Source organism: Micropterus dolomieu, linkage group LG03 (genome assembly GCF_021292245.1).
Source record: "Micropterus dolomieu isolate WLL.071019.BEF.003 ecotype Adirondacks linkage group LG03, ASM2129224v1, whole genome shotgun sequence".
In the NCBI taxonomy this organism is placed as follows: Eukaryota; Metazoa; Chordata; class Actinopteri; order Centrarchiformes; family Centrarchidae; genus Micropterus; species Micropterus dolomieu.
Window position 1 is genome coordinate 1606999 of NC_060152.1, and position 21378 is coordinate 1628376.

The 21378-nt window shown below is 40.3% G+C and overlaps 1 protein-coding gene and 2 long non-coding RNA genes across 4 annotated transcripts in view; 2 read left to right on the forward strand and 1 right to left on the reverse strand.

The window, feature by feature from the left end:
• creb3l4 (cAMP responsive element binding protein 3-like 4) overlaps positions 1-11505 on the forward strand; it is a 23846-nt gene extending 12341 nt beyond the window's left edge. For both annotated transcript variants that reach the window (XM_046045170.1, XM_046045171.1), the window contains exons 2-10: positions 2505-2657; positions 2752-3016; positions 4186-4310; positions 4414-4503; positions 7855-7961; positions 8431-8499; positions 8943-9027; positions 9516-9609; positions 10689-11505. In XM_046045170.1, the coding sequence (XP_045901126.1) occupies positions 2508-2657; positions 2752-3016; positions 4186-4310; positions 4414-4503; positions 7855-7961; positions 8431-8499; positions 8943-9027; positions 9516-9609; positions 10689-11017 (1314 nt within the window). In that variant the 5' untranslated portion in view covers positions 2505-2507 and the 3' untranslated portion in view covers positions 11018-11505. The remainder of the gene's footprint in view (positions 1-2504; positions 2658-2751; positions 3017-4185; positions 4311-4413; positions 4504-7854; positions 7962-8430; positions 8500-8942; positions 9028-9515; positions 9610-10688) is intronic.
• LOC123968419 lies at positions 10426-12678 on the reverse strand. The gene is made up of 2 exons (XR_006824456.1): positions 12516-12678; positions 10426-11054 (listed from the first exon to the last, which is right to left on the reverse strand). It is a non-coding gene; the product is annotated as an uncharacterized LOC123968419 (long non-coding RNA).
• A 5410-nt stretch (positions 12679-18088) lies between these two features.
• Positions 18089-21198, forward strand: LOC123968877. Its single transcript, XR_006824561.1, has 3 exons — positions 18089-18314; positions 18415-18527; positions 21060-21198. It is a non-coding gene; the product is annotated as an uncharacterized LOC123968877 (long non-coding RNA).
• The last annotated feature ends 180 nt before the right edge of the window (positions 21199-21378 follow it).

The following is a 21378-nucleotide window of genomic DNA, read 5'->3' on the forward strand; positions in this document are numbered from 1 at the left end:
AGTTTGGAGTTCAGGAGATTGTCTTGACCAGGACCACACCCCTAAATGCATTGAAGCAACTGCCATGTGATTGGTTGATTAGATAATTGCATTAATGAGAAATTGAACAGGTGTTCCTAATAATCCTTTAGGTGAGTATAGACAACTGTAAGTGATTATTAAACCTTTTCATTGATCAAGCTGTGCAGCAACAGTCAACTCGAGTGAATTATTCAAGTTGATTGAAGTCATTTTAATAAATATTATTTCTGCTAATGATTGACAATGATGGACAAACTCTGTTTCTAAATGAACTGAAAGATATATTTTCCTGCATTTCTGTACCGACATCACTGTTACGGTCTTTGTTGTGAGAGACCCGGTTTCAGTTCCCCACTGTGACCCATCCACCATTGTGTCCCTGAGCAAGACACTTAACCCCCAGTTGCGCCAGAGGCGTGCGACCTCTGACATGTATAGCAATTGTAAGTCGCTTTGGATAAAAGTGTCAGATAAATGTAATGTAAATGTGAAGAGCCTTTTGGAAACTATTTAAAATCAAGACACCATGTTTACCTATGGTAACCTAAAGTCACGTTGTGTGTCACTGAAGCCACATGCAACACTTTCTACAGAGAGCCCGTCAGTCTGTCTGTAATGAAACAAAGATAATATTTCTCGGGGATAATCTAGGGACCTTGGGTTCCCTAACAAATGGACAACAGTGCATCATTATCAAGGCAGCTGCGTCAGTCAATCGACCAAGCAGGCAGAGAGGAGAGACAGTCTGACCTACTGATTTGGAGAGTCCCTGGCTTACTTTGGCCCCATCCACACTACTCTGTTTATGTTTAAAAACAGAGTTTTAAAACGAATACCATCTCTGCCCACAGCAGCGTTTTAGCTGTGGATCAGAGTTGATCTCTGTCTATACTAAAACGACAAATGTACATCTAGTGGCCGTTCACGTACACTGGGCATGCACATGCCGGTGTAAACATGAAACAGATGGTCTATTCCGTAGTTACAGAAGATTCGGTGAAAGAATAAAGGTTTTACAGCAGGTTTTATTTTGCATGGACCAATAACGAGCTGGGACTGTTACTGAATGTAACATGGGTCATTTGCACGGTACAAAATATTTGAATGAAAATACCAAATCAAAAACTCTGTCAGCAGCATTGTGTTTCTGATTTGCATGACTTATTAGACCCAGTCAGAGAGCCAAACATGAGCATCTGCCTCATCATTCGTTTTTGCCCCTCTTCACTAAAACCCTTTAGTTTTAAAACAAAAAAATGGGGTCGGCAGCGTTTCCAAAGTTATCAGTTTTCGGTCTTCGTTTTTGCTGTTTTAGTCTGGACGGGAGGTGCATATGGTCTAAACAAAAACGCAGTGGCAGTGTTGCAGCCCCAACTAATAGCAAAGAAGAGCGAGTGGTTGACATTCTGTGGGGGCTGTCACACCTTCCTTGTTTGTTCCGGACTTTTCAGTTTGAGCGGAACCAAAAATTACATGTGTGAAACCTCCCCCTAGACCAAACAGACAAACATTTCTGATTCTGACAACAAGGGTTATGTGTCGACCCCAGAGTTTGGCCTTTGGAGCTTTTGGAGGTCTCGTTTCACTGACGTAAGTGAAGAACTTCAAGGTCCTTGTTTTTGCTGATTTGACATTTTATAGTGGAGAGGGAAAACTGGAAAACATGTTTAGCAGCTTATCCGGTTTCTATTCAGTCAGAGTGGTGCCGTCGGAGGCCAGGTGTGTGTTTTTCTGGGTGTGTACCTACCAGGATATCCTCTTCCTGTGTTGCATCACCTGGGTCACGATCTCTAGACTCTTTGTTCTCTTGTTTGTCTTGTGTTTCCTTTTGTCTTACTTTCACGTGTTGCTGGTTGCTGCATGTGTATGTTACTACACAAACACATTTGTATCTCTGTACTCATGTTTACCTAGGTGTCAACCTAGAAATTTACTTTAATTAGCAGCTGTCAATACACACAAAGGTCAGATTTTTATTTATAGACTTTTTGGTGCATTGCAGTGGTCAAGAGAGAGCTGGGCGATAAAACACTAACAATAATTAATTAATCAGCACTTAATTTTTCTTTTAACATATAAAAATCCATACAAAAAGATTGTACTTAATTTTACTTGTGCACATTTGTTGAAAACAGATTTTATCATCATAGTTCTGAATGTTCTGCCTCAGATTTGTGAAGTGATCCACTGTTTGGCCTCAAATGTTTGTTCTGACCAGAAAGAAAAATGTTTAAAACCACAATTAACTTTCAATCCGGAGCAAAACTCAGCATTAAAACTTTAAAGAAATAAGGATTTGAGATTTATCTTGATAATTATAGATATCGAATGATGTGACTTTTTTTTATTGTGATAACATTTTCGGCCGTATCGCCCACAAGTCAAGGCGAGCCTTCGTCTCTGCGTCTGGGAGTTCCTTTCTTCTGTATCTGTCGGTGTGGTCAACACGGTGTGGTGACTGGATTGTGTGAATGTGTTTTCAGGTCATGGATGCAGAGAGCGGGGAGCTGTTTCTCAGCGGTGACGGCGGCATGGCGACAGACAGCTGGCAGCTCGACGCTCCTTTCTCCTGCTCAGACCTCGTCTTCGGCGGCTCCGAGAAACCCCTGCGGGAGTGGGCGGTAGACCCCGACTGTGTGAGTCTGCGCCCCAGCATGTGCCTAATACGATTAATAGTACAGGAGAGGTCACCTGACGCAGTTAAACCGAGCTGACCCTCTGACTTCACAGACGCTGAATGACAGTGAATCGGAGGACGTCCTTCACGGCGTCGACCCAAATGAGGTGTTTCTCAGCGGGCCTCCTGCAGACCCCTCCTCTGAGAGCGACAGCGGCATCTCTGAGGACCCTGTGGTGGAGAGTCCTGTCACCATGGTAATGGCAGAGACCACCCAGCCAGCGCCGGCGACAGTCTACCAGCTGGTTTATGACATCAGCAGCTTGGGCGGCGTGAAGACTGAACGTGGACAAGAGAACGTCATCTCCATAGAGCTCGGTGAGGGCACGTGTTGTTGTTGTTGTTGTAGTAGTAGTAGTAGTAGTAGTAGTAGTAGTAATTTTCATTGATATCTCTTCCACTACCACCATTGTACAGCTCCTGTGGATGTAGGTTCTACTCTTTGCCACTGGTGCCAAGTTCTTGCTCATGGTGGGAATAATAAAATAAAATTGAGCTAGCGATTATTTTCACTGTCGATTAATCTTTCCGTCATTTTATCAATTAGTTGTTTGGTCTATAAAATGTCCAAAAACATCAATTACTGTTTCACAAAGTGATGTCCTCAAATGTCTTGTTTTAGGAAAAATCCAAATATATCACTATCTAAAACAGTTCTTGTGTGTTATTTCCTAATTTCTTATTCTTAAAAAGTATAGACAACAGCTATTATTACCCACAAACTTTGTTTTTGTGACCAGAACATTGATAAATGTTTCTAATTCCAAAAAGAAAACAGGCAAATTTGTCTTTTTGTTCACATAAAGTCAGAAAAATACACCACACATGAATCCATCAGTACTTAAAAAAAAAAAAAAAAAGACTAATCTTTGATCCAAGTAAATTCTAAGTCTGATGTACTAATAGGTTTTACTTCAGATTATATTTATTTGTGAAACTTTTTGCTGAAATCAAAGATGTCACTTTGGACTCTTGGCACTTTGTGATGGACATTTTTCACTATTTTCTGACATTTAATACACCAAAAAAATAGTAGCTTTAAACTAGCCATTATATAGATGAAAATACCTGGTATGTATACAGTAAAAAGCCTGAGTACCTGTGCCTTTTTATAAAGAAGCTTTAAATTTAATTATTTATTTAGTGAACAGGAAGAGGAGAGGCCTGAATGTCTGTTAAGCTTCATCATTTTGTTCATCTATTCTTTAACTAGATAGTTCCTGGCTGAATGACAAGTTCTTATACAGCTGCTTCAGAACGTTGTTTAGTGAAACAAAGGGTTAATAAAAGGTATAGCAAAGTACGTAGTCTTGGACACAACGGACAAAATGAGCTGTTCTAGATGCTGATTGGGTTAATTTTTACTCTGTAAACCAGAACCTGTCGTGACAAACGCAGTAACTGGTGTCAGAGGGAGGAGACCTGGTGTGATTCATCCTTGTTCGTTAATTAGCAGTAACTGTGATGTCACTTCCTCTCCTGTACAGACGATTGGAGCTCGCAGGTGTTGTTTTCAGACTCGTGCATCGTTAACGAGCTGCCCGTGCTCCCTGCGGCTCGCCTCGATGGCAGTTTGACCGCCATGGACCCTCCCAGTCCTGACGATGATCTGGTGAGTCTTTTTTATTTTTTAAAAGGCCGCGCTGTGTATATTCCCCCTGACGGTCAGTGGTGAGGTTTGACCTGGAGGACTAACTCTTCTTCTACTGTTGCAGCTGAATCCAAATCTCCAGCTGACCGAGGAGGAACAGAAGCTGCTGAGCCAGGAAGGAGTTTCTCTGCCCAACAACCTTCCTCTCACCAAGGTCAGAAGGCCTCAAAGCTGCTCACATAGTTTATAAAAATCTTTTTGCTCCAGTTAGATAAACTAATAAGCGGTTTTGCAATGTTTGCCGAGTGCAGACACGTGAAAAACTGTGATATGGACCCAAACACAAGGCATCCAGGCTGAGCAGGTTGTGTTCTCAAAGTTTATTGACAAAAATGGGAACAACTTACAACCAAAACAATCCAAAAAGAGACGGCTGGCGAGAACCAAGACACAGAATCCACAGTAACCAAACATAAAGGGAAGGAAAACACCGAACGAAGATGATCCTAACAACAGACAATGGGAAGACACTCAAGCAGGCAGGTGATAAAAAGGCACAGGTGAAACTTATCAGGGAGGAGCAAATAATCAAACAAGCAGGAAAACCAGAAACAGGAAGTGAACAAGAACACAGAGCGGGAAGACACACAGACAGGAAGTAGAGACAAACACAAGAGGAATGGCCATGGAGACCCTCTGGTGGGCAGGTTTTTAAGGCACAAGGTGGTTTATTTTTCATTATACAGCAAAGGTTGTATAATGAAACGAAAGTTTGTAGTCCCTTCATGCTACACACACAGACCTCCACATACTGTATAATCAGGGTGCCATTTGTGTAAAAAAACAGAGGGGAGGATGGTCTTTTTCCCCATGAACATCAGTAATTTATATACAAACACGTATACACCCAGACCATTCTGCTGTGAATTTTTTGAATTTGCATCTGGGGAGAATATAAACAGCAGCAACAAGATGATAATAAAGTTTCATCTTCACAACAAACAGTCTGACATTTGAGTCCATAAAGCATCATCGATGTAAAACAGAGTCCACCTCCTCTCATCTTGTCGGAGTCTTGCTCTGACAGTTCAGAACTGCTTGATCCGGGATGTTGATTCGGCAGGTCACTGTAAAGATGTGGGCTCAGCAGTCTCTGGATTCCGTTGCTTGGCCGACACGAGTCCCAAGGTCCGCTGCTCTTTAATCCAAAACCGGGTCTTCATTTTCTAATGACAGAGTTTACACATGTTTCGGCAAAAAAGCCAGAAATAAGTGTGTAGCGAAGTTTGAAGGAGCTGCCGGCTCTAAACCGAATAAATTGTACATGTCTACAATTTTAGGTCTGTGTCCTCCGTGTTTCCAAAGCAACACGAAGTAATGAGCCAAGTATTCCAACACAGAGGCTTAAGCTGACATTTGACAATAAATGGAACAGAAGAGGTCTTAAAATGAGACTCTCTTTCAAGTGTGATGAAAAAGTTTCGGAGACTGATGAGGACTTGCATAGGTTTAACGAGACTTGGCCGAGGAGATGCAGTGCCAGCATGCAATGTGTGAACACATGCAACACCAACACCAACCGGAAGAGTGCTTCCTGTCTCGGGATATTTATACTTCCCACATCTACAGAGATTCACTAAGTGACCAAACTCTGTGTCTGTGTGAGAGAAGAGCCTTTTGGAAATTAGTTAAAATCAAGACCCCATGTTTACCTATGGTAACCTAAAGTCACGTTGTGTGTCACTGAAGCCACATGCAACACTTTCTACAGAGAGCCCGTCAGTCTGTCTGTAATGAAACAAAGATAATCTCGACCTTGGGTTCCCTAACAAATGGACAACAGTGCATCATTATCAAGGCAGCTGCGTCAGTCAATCGACCAAGCAGGCAGAGAGGAGAGACAGTCTGACCTGCTGATTTGGAGAGTCCCTGGCTTACTTTAACTGAGCAATTGAGCCTATCATGATCTGGGGAAACCTGTCATAGTTCCCCTAAATTCATTCACACTCATATTTGGCATTCAGGACTATCCAACCAATTGGCTACCACATAAAAGCACAGTCACACATGCCGTTCACTTCCACTCTGTGCGAGCGAGGGGCCGAATAAAACATTAGCGCCCGGTGGCAAAGCAAATTTGCACCTTCTCTTCTTGAGTTCAGCTTTGGTGAACTCTGACCGGCAGTGCTGCAGCCCTAACTAATAGCAAAGAAGAGCGAGTGGTTGACTTTCTGTGGGGGCTGTCACACCTTCCTTGTTTGTTCCAGACTTTTCAGTTCGATCCAAATTACAGGTGTGAAACCTCCCCCTAGACCCCCACAGACAAAATATGGTCAAACAAAGAGGTATTCTCGGTCCGGATCAAACTGAACCATGATTTGGTTTGTTTCTACTGTGAAAGCATTATTTTGGATAGTTTGGACTTTCAGACAGCTCATCTTTCCACTATGGAAGCAACTCACCCCTAGTCTCTCCCCAAATGTTGATACAGAAGGATTGTTGCGGTCTTCTCCTCCTTTCCTGCCGGTGGCGGTGATATAATGTTCACATAGGGCTGGACAATAAAACGATAACAATAATTATCGCGATTATAATTCTTTTTCAATAATATAATAAATGTTTAATAGATGTTCACAAAGTAGACTTAATTTTTTATTATGATGTTTAATTTGTTGATGAAAAAGCTTTTACTTAATTGTACTTATTGTGCATATTTGTTGACAAAGGATGTATCATACTTGTTTTGAATGTTCTGTTCTGTTCTGTTTTGTTCTGATTTGTGAATTGATCCACTGTTTGGCTTTAAGTGTTTGTTCTGACCATAAAGAAAAGTTTAAACCACAATTAACCATCAGGTTTCTTCAACTTTTACTCAGAAGCAAAAATCGGCCTTTTAACTCAAAAGAAATAACGATTTGATACTTATCGTGATCACTTTCAGTATCGAAAAATATGAAACTTTTTATCGTGATTACATTTTTGGCCATATTGTCCGGCCCTATGTTCACACCACAAAGACATTCATTTTGTGAATTTGAACTAGCCTCGAATTAAGTTGGTGCTGCAGGTAGTAATGCCATAATAACAGCAATACAGTGGCAACGATATGCTTCCGTTTATTCCTCATTCATTCATTTTGGTCAAAGTTACCTGTAGAACTGTTTACAAACCAATCAATGTCATAGATGAAGACCACAGGACAGAAGTCTGTCATGTAAAACTCAATCTAAACATGAACTTTGGTTTGGACCTTTGTGCGGACTTTCAGGTGAGCCAAGATGGAGACCCACAAACACAACCACTGAAACAGACTACAAACCCAACAAACAAATTTTCGTGTGCCTCACGTCCAGCACTGCCCACATGCAGCACAAAAAAATACGAATTTCGCCTCAGCAGGCGAGTGACCGAGCCCTAAAGCAGGCCTCTGCTAATTACCTGTCAGTTGTGTGTAACTTCTCACCTGCCAATCAGGAACATGCAGTGATAACAACAAGATAATTAGTCCTTAAAGGCGGAGCCGTTCGTAAAATCACTGACTTTGTATGAACCTTTTTATTTGCAGGCTGAGGAAAGAATCCTGAAGAGAGTTCGGAGAAAAATCCGCAACAAGCAGTCGGCTCAGGACAGCCGGCGGAGGAGGAAGGAGTACATCGACGGACTGGAGAGCAGGTGGGTGTACTGACTGAAATCTGACGTTCTGGATTGTAAACAACTTTGTACTATGTCACCGAGCATGTTGTAGACAAACTAGGTGAAAGAAGGCAAAGACTGAGGTTCACACCAACCTTGCTTAGTCCGGCTGAACCGAACCCTGGAGCGTTTACCCCCTGGGTGAGGTTTGTTTGACGCCAGAAACAATTTTTATTTTTTTTGTTGTTTGTTTTTTTTTTTTTTAAGCAGAAGTGCCAGAAACCCATCAGTTCTGGCTTAATCATGTATTATAGTTTTAGCTAGTTTTCTATTGTTGTTTGGACAAAACGAGACCTTTCAATACGTCTTAATGGACTTAATTAATGATGGAAATAATCACTAATTGCAGCTTACTCTCCCATTCCTAATGCTGTGGACCAAAAAGACAGATCGACCAGTTGACCACAAGAACGCCAAAACATAACGTCTGTGTTGTGTGTGTTAACAGGGCAGCAGCTTGTTCAGCGCAGAACAAGGAGCTGCAGAGGACAGTGGAGCAGCTGGAGAAACGCAACATGTACGACCAGGTTTATTATTAATTACTGACTGTTTTAAGGATTGATAAAGAAGTCACATTTATTAACTGCACGTTTTCCAAAACGGCTTTGTTTAGGCTAAATGGGAAGAAGAAACACATAAGAGAGTTGCTGTATTTGTGTTTTTCACAACCAGATCATTCACATTCATGGTTGTCTTTCTGACATGATTTTAAATCTCCCCTCACAGTCTTTGAAGATTAATAATAAACTGAAGTAAGCCTAAGAGCACTAATGTCTCAGCATCACATCAGAGTAATGGCAACGTCTGGTTACAGCCAGCTTATTTATTTGTTTAAATTTCAGTTCATTGCAGGAACAGTTGTTGAATTTAGTTCAGATTTGTGGTATTTATTTGTTCTGGGTAATTTCTGATGTACATAAAGGTTAATGTAACACCTGTTGATGTGTTCCTGCTGTTCAGGTCTCTGCTGGCTCAGCTGCGACAGCTTCAGTCTCTGATCAAACGGACGGTCAGTAAAGGGGCCCAGACCAGCACCTGCTTACTGGTAGGTGTGTGTATGTGTGTGTGTGTGTGTGCGTTCACATTAGGGTTTGGTATCATTTAAGATGTAATTCGTTCTGGTTCCAGGTCTTGTTTTTTCATTAAACTAGTAAAATAAGGCGAAATATGAACAGGCTTTGGTGCATGATGTCGGTGTTATTTTTTGCTTGAATTGGATTCTGAGAAACAAAACTCTTAAACAGTTTTTTTTTTTTATGGTTTGTCTTATTTTTGCACATCCATGTTTTACGTTGGTTTGAATCGGGTGCCGTTGTTTGCGTTCATCTTGTTGAACATGTGAAAAAGTCTGCTATGTTAAGGCTGTTTTATAATCTGGTATCAAACCAAACCATGTGCACAGATGTGCAGCACTTTCAAAATCCACTAATAAAGAGTTTTTCAGGAATTAAATATATATGCTCATTAGATAAATTCAAATTTTTTACAATTGTAGTGTCTTCATGAACATGTTAAGTGTTTGTGTGTCCTCAGATCATCCTGGTCTCTCTGGGTCTGATCATCATGCCGAGCTTCAGCCCGTTCAACCGCAACTCGTCTGCAGATGACGACTACAGACCCACAGGAGGTCGGTCCCTCTCGACGTCACTTCCTGTTGTTTAAAACTGTATTTAATCCATCGAAGCTGTGACTACTCAGAGTTACAGGTGGTTGCTGCATTTATAAAATATCATAGTCTTCCTTTAATCGGGGGAATCGGGGAATTTAAATAACTATCTGCAGAAGTTGGAAAATATCAAGACATTTTAGAAAGCTTTTAAAACCGCATGAATGTTTCTTTTGAATAGCTTTTCCCCCCTGACATGTGCAACTTATTTAAATTAACTGTCTATAGGAGGTAAGAGATTATTGACATGACAATGAAATGGTTTTTCTTGCGTTTACAATGCAGTGATAATAATTAGGGATGTCATGGTACTAGAAATTTAGTAGTCGACACCAATACCAGTGAAATTCCAAGATTCTCGATACCACTGTAAAAAAACAAAAGCAAAACAATAAATCCCATCATGTACTTCACCATACATTACAAAGAACAACTAACAGCAGTGAGAGGATGTCCAGGACAGATGAGAGGTGGGTTGATGTCAGTATATTCATGAATGAGCAAGATGTTGAAATTACAACCTTGTAATGTGCATAATTAACTAATTAATTAATTATCTTAACTTTGTTTTACAAACTCTGGTGGTCACTATCTATACTAGCAATGGTTTGAGATTTCTGTGCTACAAAACAGTTATTGATGATTGAAATGAATCATATTGCACTTTTCAGACGGTCCCTAACTCCTCGTACAGTAACAGGAGCGATGGACAGACATTCAGTTCATAGAGCTACATCGTCATTATTGGTGATTTTGAGTTGATCAAAACTGTAATAATAATGTATTTATTTAGCATTTATTAAATCCATAGATTACAAAGTGCTAAAAGAAAACACTCGTGCTGCACAAAGTGTAAACCAAAAACGTTTAGATCCGGTCACACACACATACATACATATAACAACATGCCAACAAATTACCCATATCTACCAGTTCATGCCAAATTCAACCCTTGAGCTAGTGGTGAATTGTCAGGTAGTCATCTGAGATGTTATATTTAACACAAGAGATAAGAGAAATAATATTTTCTGTCATTTTAGTAATTTCCAGAAACATCCTGACAGACCCCTCGTCCTCCCAGCCAACAGCAGAGGATGCCGACAGTCCGGCTGTCCAGTCCGACTCACCATCGCCGCCCTCTGAACTCGGCCAATCAGGACCTCCAGAAGGCGCTGCTATCCTCCAAGAGCCAATAGAAAACTTTGAAAATACAGGCTTTGATGGGACGGCCCAAGAGGGGAGCCAGTCAGGGAACAGCTCAGGTCCTTTTGCCGGGCAGACTGAGGCACTGGCGTTGGGTCTGAAGTCGACGGCGGGGAAAGGAGGAAGCCATGATCCCGCCAAACCTGCACACGCTGACGAGATGTAGGCAGACTGTTTCACGTTAGAGGTTGAGGAAGTCGACCCTGTGATGAGCAGTAGATGCTATGATCAACAATGGACGCTATTAATAATCGCTGCCGAACAGTATCAGCCCATTTTTGCATGCAAATGATTAATTGGTGGTGGTTTAAAATTTTTTCTTATGAGAAAAACGATCATAAAAGGTGACAGAGACGTGGCCGCCTGTCCTTTAATGGACTTCAGAAACATTAGTCCCAACATTCTCTGTCAAACCTCAAAGCTGTGGTAGGCAACTCTGGAGAAACCAGCAAGAGACAGCTGGACTCCCTCACAACACATGTCCACACCCAGTTTGAACCTCCAGGTCTGAGAAGTGAAGCCAGTGCTGAAGAGCCTTAAACCTGCATTCTCTCTAACAGCCAGCAGGGGGCGACTCCACTGGCTGTAGAAAGAAGTGTGATTGCATAGAAGAAAATGTTTCTACTTCTCAGCTGATTTATTCCCTCAGTAAACACTTTCCTGATGAGTTTATGGTCTCAGTCGCTAGTTTCAAGTCTTCTCCAACACAGCATGATATTCATTTAGTAAATTATGGTCCCATTTAGAGGAACATAGACCAGAAAGCAGGGGAGGCTTTAGGCCGGGGCTACAAGATGATTGTCACTATCATGGCGACCTGTCAATGAGGATAGAGGCGACTCGTATCCGATGTTCTGTGTACATTTAACCAGCGCCGCTGAAAAAGCTTATTAGGAGTCAGCTGCTCATTTTTCTGGTAAGCCTGTTTGTTGCTAGCCAAAATTAGCATCCCAGCTAGTATTACAGTTAACGTGAATTACAGCTACACCTTGCTAACCCAGCTAGCTAGCGTCAACGTTTCGTCCAAATATGTTCACGTCCGGTGCCTTGTAAAGAAATTAACTGCCAAATTGGAGGCTTTAGAAGGGTTGTCCACAAACCAACAAGTGAGTTCAAAGCGGCTGCGTCCACTAGTGCACGGGAATGTATGCTAGTGTACTGTGACAGCCACAGATACCGTTTTAAAATGTATTTTTGTGTCGGAGCATTTGATTCGTTGATTGCTGTCGGGATGTGAAGAGAATTTCAACAAATACAATAAAAGCATTGCCTACCGCAGCTTTAACCACAATAAAAAACAACCTTTACCTACTGGATCTTTTTAATTGCATTACATTTTAGGAAATTTTCTAAATCTTAAATACCACTCTCACGTCTGATTGGTAAATATGAACATAGCGAGGGGTTATGAACTGGAGTATTTCTTTGTTATGCAAACAGTTTCTTGCTGTTTCTAGGCTTTGTGCTAAGCTACGCTAACTGTCTTCTGGCTGCATCTTCATGTTTATCAAACAGACGCGAGAGTCGTCTGATCTAACTCTTGGCCAGAAAGGTAAACGGTTAAAGAAGAATTTCCCCAAAATGTTGAACTAGTTCTTTAAACAGTACGTTTTCAAGGTTATACTTAAACATGACGACTTGGCAAACTCCGCTAGCACACGGACCTTGTGTAAGATCGTTTTGTCAACAAAAAACGTAGACAATCCCCTAAGTGGAATCGAGACGTCGTCTTCGTGTGTCTTTATCGCACAGGAGGCTTGAGTCTACCTCCACATGGACCCCAGGTGGCCTCGTTAAGAGCGGCGTGACCCAGGAGGTGTCTTTGGGTCTCTGGGGGCCTGTTTTAGCATGTAACGAGCTAACAAGGTTACCAGAGAATATGTTAATTATTTTCTAAGAGAAAAGGCTTTTTTTAATTTGGTGTTGTGTAGATCCACAGGCCCAAAAAGTCCCAAACTTTTTCCACATTCTGCAGAAGCAGTTACAGTAACTAAACCTTCAATCTTGTGATAGTACAGCCTTTTTAGAAATGAAATAACTAAGCAAAGTTTAACCTCATCAAGGATCTGTGGATTCATAGTTGAGAAACCGTTTGTTTTGGACAATTCCTGTGAACCACCAGGTCCCTGTTCAGTGGCCCGTACTACAAAGGGAGTTCAACCTACTCAGAGTTAACTCGGGTTATCAGGCAATCTCAGGGTTGACAAACTGTGACCGCCTACACTGGAGTTAAACGGCACTACGACGGTGGATCAGATGTTGGTTTGCTGAGTCTGTGTTAACTTAAATGGAGTTGGTGCGCGTTCGAATAAAAGGGGTGTGTACGGCCGTGCAGACAGTTTTCGCATTTCCGGATCTCCGTATTTATAGAAGAATGCACGTTGATAGTGCACTGTAATAGAAAAAAGGGGAGGGGTAATAACCAGAGACTTGATTTTTTTTTATATATATATAAAAACAAGTAAAAAAACTTGAATATTCTCTGACATTATAGTCACACATTTATGCGGGAAACTTCACTTTGCAAGGCTGCAACATCACACACACACTGCCGTGTAGTATGCATGCACTGGAAAGTTATATCAAACTTCACAATCAGATTTAGTAGTGAAGAAATACTCCTGAGGTTAGTCCACAATTACATATTTGTCTATGCACCTTAGAGACTTTGCCGTGGATTGGCCGTATTCAGAAGAAAACACCAGAGTGATTTTTTAAAAATATTTTGTGACTTTAATTTCAGGGAATTGCCGATTTTTTTGTTGTAAATTTGAAACTTTCATCTAGGATTTTTTGTCTTGGTTTATAACCCCCACCGTGGCTCCTTATTTTTGGACAAGTAAAATTATCTATATAAATATGTGAAAACAATTAGGAGAATTCAATTATAGCCTACAGATGGGCTACATCTTAGAAACTGTCTGTTAATTAATTAGGATCTCCTCTCTACAATCAAAGAGGCTGCAGTGCTCGCTGTGTGAACGTAAATAACTTCATTTCACCTGCAACCGCAGTGGAACAAATAAGGATGAAATCTAAACATGTTTTATTAAATGGTGTGTATTAATAGCCTACTTCTCATCATTAACACTGAGTACAGATGTGGTGTGTAGTCCACGTGCAGGGTAACATCTGGTTAACCACAAACAAAACCTGCTCGGAGCAGTTTAGAGATGCAGCGTAAATTGCCATGGCAACAGACCTCAGGTAACACCTATCCACCTTTTTGTAGTACGGGCTAATCAGGATGTTGCACCCGACATCAAAAAGTTACTCCTGAAGTTACCTGGATAAGCCAGTTACCCCGCCTCGTAGTACAGGCCACAACCTGAAATGGACCCTGTGCCGGCCCCTCTGCAGGGTTCATACTGCTGTTGGTGTGCATATTGACTCAAGTTAACCAAAGAACTGCAATGAAAACTGGCACTTCACTGATAAAATGGGAAAATAATCAATGTTGAAAGGAATTATTAGTTGCAGCTTTGTGTGTGTGACGTGTTTCTTTTCCATTTAGTTGCCCGAAACGTTAAAACGTGGCTTTTACAGTTTCTATCAAAGAGACATAATGTTTATGAGTGGAATTAGATTTTGTTGGATGTAACAGAGCTGGTGGCAGCTTTTATTCTCATGTGGATCCGTTAATTTTTCACTTTTAAAGGGATTTTGTTGTGCGGTTTTAAAGGGCCATTTCACTACTTTTGGTGCAACATTGGTATTTTTCAGTGCCATAACACAACATGCCTGACTACCTGCTGACCTCTGACCTTCTCTCTGCTTCTCAGCCTCTTTTCACCACTAAGAACCACGGTAATGTTTTGTTACCTACATTCATATACAGCAGTGTGACACGTTCACTCTCGGGTGTTTGGTGCTTTGCTCAAGGGTACAGAGAGTGTTAAAGTACTTCAGTACTTGTGTTATGGATTGTGTTATGTGAAATTCTGCTTTGACTTTTTCTTAATGTTGTTAAAGGGATTTGTTGAGTCTAATTCTGGCTGTTTTGAATTTATTTATTTAGTTCCACTGGAGTTACAGTAGAGCTGCAACTATTGAATTAACTTGCAAATATTTTAATAATCGATTTAATCATTTTGAGTCATATTTTAAGAAGTAAAAATTCTCTAATTCCAGCTTCTTAAATGTGAATATTTTGTGGTTTCTTTGCTCCTCTGACAGTAAACTGAATATCTTTGGGTTGTGGACAAAACAAGATGTCTGAGGACACAACAGGCTTTGGGAAACACTGACATTTTTCCACAGTTTCTTGCATTTTATAAACCTGTGTTATCTATAAACTGAGAAAATAAATGACAGATTGATCAAATATGGAAGGAAACTGCAGCTTTGTCTTGACTTGAGCTTGTAACTCTGTTCAGCTGGCTGTTAATGTTACGTTTAGCGAGAAACAACATTTGGCCTTTACTGGATCAAGGATAAATAGTTTCAGCAATGCATAACATGATAAAACCATGCAAGCCTAGTTATATCTCATTTATAGCACCTCCTTACCCGACAGCTTAGACGCTTACAGGCTTTATTTGTCACTATTACTTTATTAAAAATGAACAATCAGTGGACACTGTCTGGTTTATTTATTATTTACTCATGCTTGACTATCACCACGCACAAAAAGATTGAGAGATAAACAAAGAAAACAATACATAACAAAATAAAGAATAATCAAAAAGAACAGAAGCCAGTTTAAAATTGATGGATGAAGCATATTAGTTACAGGTTGGTGTTTCCATTATTTTGTACACCCCTGTATGTTTATTTTTCTGTATATTTTGTGTCGCAACTACATCTATTCTCTTTTTTTCTTCCTACATTGACCACACGGTGGAGACACTGCCACACTAGTTAGTTAGTATGAGTTCATTCTGGCAGCCACCTGAGACTGAATATTATTTAAATCTTATTATTATTGAGTCAAACACATAAAAACTGAAGAACTTAGAGGAATAAAGACAGAGTGAAAGCTCAATTAACCTGCACCTCCTACAAGCAGTGGTGGAACTTTAGTACATTTAATCAAGAGCAATTGATTTAAAGACACTTTATAACATCTTTAGTTACTAGTTAATTTTACAGATTCTGATTATGAATACAAAATATAAACTATTCACTTAATGATTATGTATACTTATCGATAAATCTACCAAAATGTATAAAATAGTCAAAGATCTGAGTATGTCTTCCACTGCAAACAACAAGCAAGAGAAGTAACAGCAGGAGTTTAGAGCTTGAAAGGTTGGTGAGCGCTCTCTACGGACAAGGAGAAGGAGAGCAACAGTGTTGATCATGTCATTAAATGCAATATAATGATGTAAAAAAGGTAAGAAGGAAAGGAAAAAAGGCTCAGATTAGGGGTGAGGCGATACACTTAGCTCACAAGATGGAATGAGATGGAATGATGGAACTAAAGGTGACCGAGCCTTCTCAGTAGCTGCTCCTAATCTTTGGAATAATTTACCTGTTCAAATAAGAAATGCCCAAACTCCTGACACTTTCAAATCCTTGCTAAAGACCTCTCTTTATTCATTGGCCTTCAAACAGAGTTGAGTAGTGACATTTATTTTATTTTGTACTTTTTCTACTGTTGTCATGTATATCTGTTGTCTATTGTGGAAAGCACTTTGGTCAACTAGTGTTGTTTTTAAATGTGCTATATAAATAAACTTGAACTTGATGTACAATGTTACGATCATGAGAACAAGACAAGAATTTATTTTAACACATTTGGCAGAAATATTCAATGCTGAAATATAAGGATGGAGGGTCGGGGATCTTCCCCAAGAACATTTCCAGCATTAAACACTTAATTTCCTGCATTCTGGAGACATTTTCTGCACCAATTTCTGGTCGAAATGTTTTTATTTATATAAAGGGAAACACAAGATTCAGGTGGTAGGTGAATATTCAAAATATTTTTTTTAAGCTTAAGTTACTTTTTTTGGACAATGCATACATTTGTTAAAGTTTATTTGATAGGGAAAGATGCTATAAACATAAAGAATTGTAAAACAATTTTCTAATGCACAGCATCACAGCATTTATAGCTACTGCTAATTTCCAATGCCCATCCCTAGAAGGGCTTTTAACATTACATATATAACAATAAACATAGTAACAGTAAAACCATTGAGCGTATACATGTACCCACCCACCCACACATCCCTACACATGACTACAAGTTGACTGATCAGACTACTGATTATCTTTAAAAATTTCTTCATTTTGATCATTGTTGATGATTTTGTTCTATATTTACCTCAATAGGCTCAAGGTGTTGGCTCCCTTGATTCAATAGGAAGTCTGGCCAAAGGATGTTTTCCTGTAAGATATTTTGCACTTCCCTGCGGTTGTATTTCTGGTTGACAATCCAACAGCCTTTAAACGCTATACCATCTCACAGAGAAGATTTGTTTCTTCTATCTTTAAATTGCATTTCATGTTTTCTTATTGTGCAAATAAACTTTTCTCAAAGCATTTTCATTTGTTTGTTGCAAACTTTTTTCTTAACATTTTAACAAACGCTTTCAAAAGGTGATAGGGACAAAATCAGCCATTTCCAAAATTGGTGGGGACATGTCCCCAGCGTCCCCAGTGGAAATGACACCTATGCATATACATGTACGTGTTTCAGTCTCGTAGGACTGACTGAGTAAAAAATGTAAAAGGTGTATTAAATAATCTGTTTTAGCTTGTGGTTAAAAAAACATCAGACTCATGCAGCATCGTCTTCGTCGTGGCGGTCTGATCTCCTGAATTAACCTTTACACAAATTAAATTAAGGTTTTTAAACCTGATCAGCGGCGTCTGTTTGTGAGTAACGTGGCGCTCGAAAGGAAAAAGAGACCAACCAGGTTGTGCAGTGATGGAACAAGTACACAGATCAGCAGCAATACCACAATGTAGAAATACTCCATTACATGTAAAAGAAAATGTTACCTGAGTAAAGGTGTGTAAGTATAACAAGGAAAATGTATTTAAAGAATTAAAAGCAAAAGTAATCTTTGCAGTAAAATATCCCCTGTGATTGTACTATTATTTATTCTATCATTAGATTATTATTACTTGTGCATCAAAGCAAGATTATGTAGTATTTTTATCTTGAAATAACCTTTGGATGGTACACTGACTGGAACAGGGAGAATGGCCCCTGGTATTGCACTATGAAGGATTAGAATCACACATACGAAACCTTTCACAACAACGGCGTAATGCTTTATGACAAACTAGCTTGATATAATCAGGAAATAAAGTACGGATATCATGATAAAGGCTGCGAAGACACAGAAAACTAAGTTGTTGAAGGAAGCAAGGAAGAGAACAGAGGAAATATCAGACTGTTGCTGAGCTGGCGTTCTTTCTGCTGGATTAGTCAGTAATAACGTATTAGCTGCTGGATGTGTCTTGTATTGCTCTTGTTAGCTAAATCAACCAGAGTTTCACAGACAGAGGTGTGTCCGCTAGCTATTAATCTGTTGTTGATGTTAGCAAACTTACTAGCTAACACACTCGGACATCGGTAACGTTACCGTTATGTTTTTGTTTCCTTAGAATGATTTCATTTCTATCTACATGCACCGCAGGCCCTCTCACATGGAGGTTGCCATGTTTCCCCGCCGTGTTTCTACAGTAGCAGAACTGCAAAACCAAATGAGGCCTATCAGGTAAAGTTATGTAGCCTATAATTTTAAATTAAGTTAAATAGGCTACAGCTGTGTAGCGCACAGAAGCCGTAGCCATGGTTACTCCATAGAGCGCCTGCCGGTTATTTGCAGAGCGCTGTCTCCTGTTCACCTGAGGAGCACAGAGCGACCCCGCGGGGCCAAGCGACTACTTTGTGATTTTAAGGACGTTCCTAAGACGGACATCTTCCCCAATACTAACCAGCATGCAGTGTGAAGCTATCCACTTCACTGTGGCGTCTGATCGCTTGTCTTGCTTTTGTTTATCTACTTCTCCCACACGCTGCGTCCAGCGCAGTCTGCTGAAGCCTCCCTCCGCTGCTCGTTAGGGTGGCTGATTTGCAGATTTCCCGCCCCTCCTGTGACCCAGGGTTTGACTGGATGTGTATTCAGAGCCAGTGAGCAACGGACTTTCAAACTAATAATAATAAAAACTGTGTTAACGTGCGATAAAATAATTATTGGCGGTAATGCGGAAGTGCCCAGCCCTAAAAAAAACATTTTTCTCAATCTAACATTAGCCTAAGATACAAGTCACTGCATCAGATTGTTTGGATATAATTTAAAGTGAGACTTAAAGGGAGACTGTTTGAAGTTGTAAATTCGATTGTATAGAAAAGATTTGGTGAAATCTTAACAAAAAGAGCATTACACATTCTGAGAGTGGTCGAGAAATAAAGACCGCTCAGAATATATTTAATGTATCCGGTGTCATTTAAATTTCACCCGGCCACACGTGTGATGGAGCAGGAGGGTCAAAGAGGCTAACGAGGCTGTTTTTCCTCTGATGCTTGGTTGAGTCATTAACCTACAACTGAAGCTCATTTTCATGAAGTGACATTTAGCAGCTGACGTGTGTTGTGTTTATGTGCTTGCTGGGAGTTCAGTGTGGTTACTGTTAATGAGCTCTGGGTGTTAATGGAGTCAGCGGTGCAAGTCTTTTATTATTACAGCTGTTTGATTTGTCTCTCTCCAGTCTGCAGCTCACCTCCCTCCCCTTACTGCTTCCTCCTCACTCTGCTGGTATAAAGGATCAATCAGTAGCGTGTAACTTTTAATAAATCTATTTGCGCATATTGTAATCAAATATCTTCCCACAATCAAACCTCAGTTGTCAAAACAGGTATACCGTTCTTAGTTTTAAGCATTTGATAAAAGGAAAACAATTGTCAGTAGTTAAACCTTAAGGTTAGCATTTCCTAGGAATCACATCAGATGAGAGGAACTTAACTAGCTTCCTGGATAATATTGGTTGTTACACATTCTTACTTAGAGAATATAAGCAAGATACACGAATGGCATCAGATTATGAACAGGTAAATACAGAGTGACGAGTGAACTATTTTCGGAGCTTACTCCCTGGTTAGGCTGTAGAGCGGGGTTCCCTTTGGAATTTCTTTTGGGGGAAACAATGCACTCCTTCTTGGTGCATTCTTAATATAGATAATCCCCCCCCAAAAGGTCCTTCAAATCAATTAAAACTCCTGATAATCCTTCTCTTGTTGGTGTCAGAAGAACCGCCTGGCATCACACAGTGGATAAGTAAAGTAGTGTTTTAGAGTTCCTGTCTTTCGATTCTCTCAGCTTTTTTTTGAGAGAGGAACCTTTTCAGTTTTATAAGCTTTGCGTTCCTAATACAACTTACCTGATTGTCTGCAAAAGATAGCTGCAGGGCTCGGTGGTCTGTTGTGGGGACAGAAGGTTTTGCTGCTCTGCTATCTGTCACATCTGTGATGAACTGTAAACCTGTCAATGTTTAAACAAACAAACTCTTTTCCCAGTGATGCTCTGGAGAAAAAGTGTCAGACCTGCTGAGCCTTCACTTATGAAGTGAATCAGTCAGACCAGCAGGCGTGTTTCTCTACACATGGTGAGCAAACCTGCTCAGCTTTGTGAATTTTTACATCCTTTCCTGTTGAATAATTGACAAGAAGGACCCGAAGGGCGCCACTTCCACTTCCTGTTGAAATGGCAACGATACTCAGAGGAGCAAAATACAACAAAGACACAGTTATTCTGCTGATTAAAGATGGATGGATGATGCATGATGAGACAGACCACATACTGTCAACAAAACAAAGAGAATCTTTCATGATTTATTACTGCTTTATTAAAGCCAATAACATTATTCCCCTGTAATAACTTTTGGTACTCACAGAAAATTGTGACTCTCGTACAAAACCGAATGTCATGTTATAGTCAGGTTAGAAGAAGCATTTTATACATTACACACTGTACGTGTTAGGGCTGTACGGCTCCATGGTCAAGCTAGCAAGAACAAATATGCAAAGTCCGGTCAGACTTTCAAAATAAAACAAGTGGTTACCGTTGTGAAATGGTGCAATTTGGTTAGGTTTAGGCACCAAAAGTACTTGGTTTGGTTTAGGAAAAGATTGTGGTTTGGGTTAAAATAACTACATTATGTGACCGAACTTACATAAGTTAAGTAACGTGACTTGTGTAACTTACGTAACCTAAATAAAAACATTTAATGCTGACTTTTGTTTCACACAGGAAGAGAACACCGAACTCCTGGGTGAAAGTCTAGTTCCTGGCTCATCTGTCCACCACAACCACCTCCTTACTTGGACTTTTGTGTTAAATATCCTACACCTACCTTTAGCATTAATAAAATTACGCTACAGCTTATTCACTTCACCTGTCAGTGGTCATATTGTTATGGCTGACACTCTTCAGTAACATACAGGTGGTGATTTGGAGGGAAGTGTGGGGAAGGGTTGCTGTTGTGTTGCCATGACAGTGGTGGACGGTTTATCTACAGACATCCAGGGACCTGTGAGTCACAGACAAAAGCTCGTGTCTCGCTGGCATT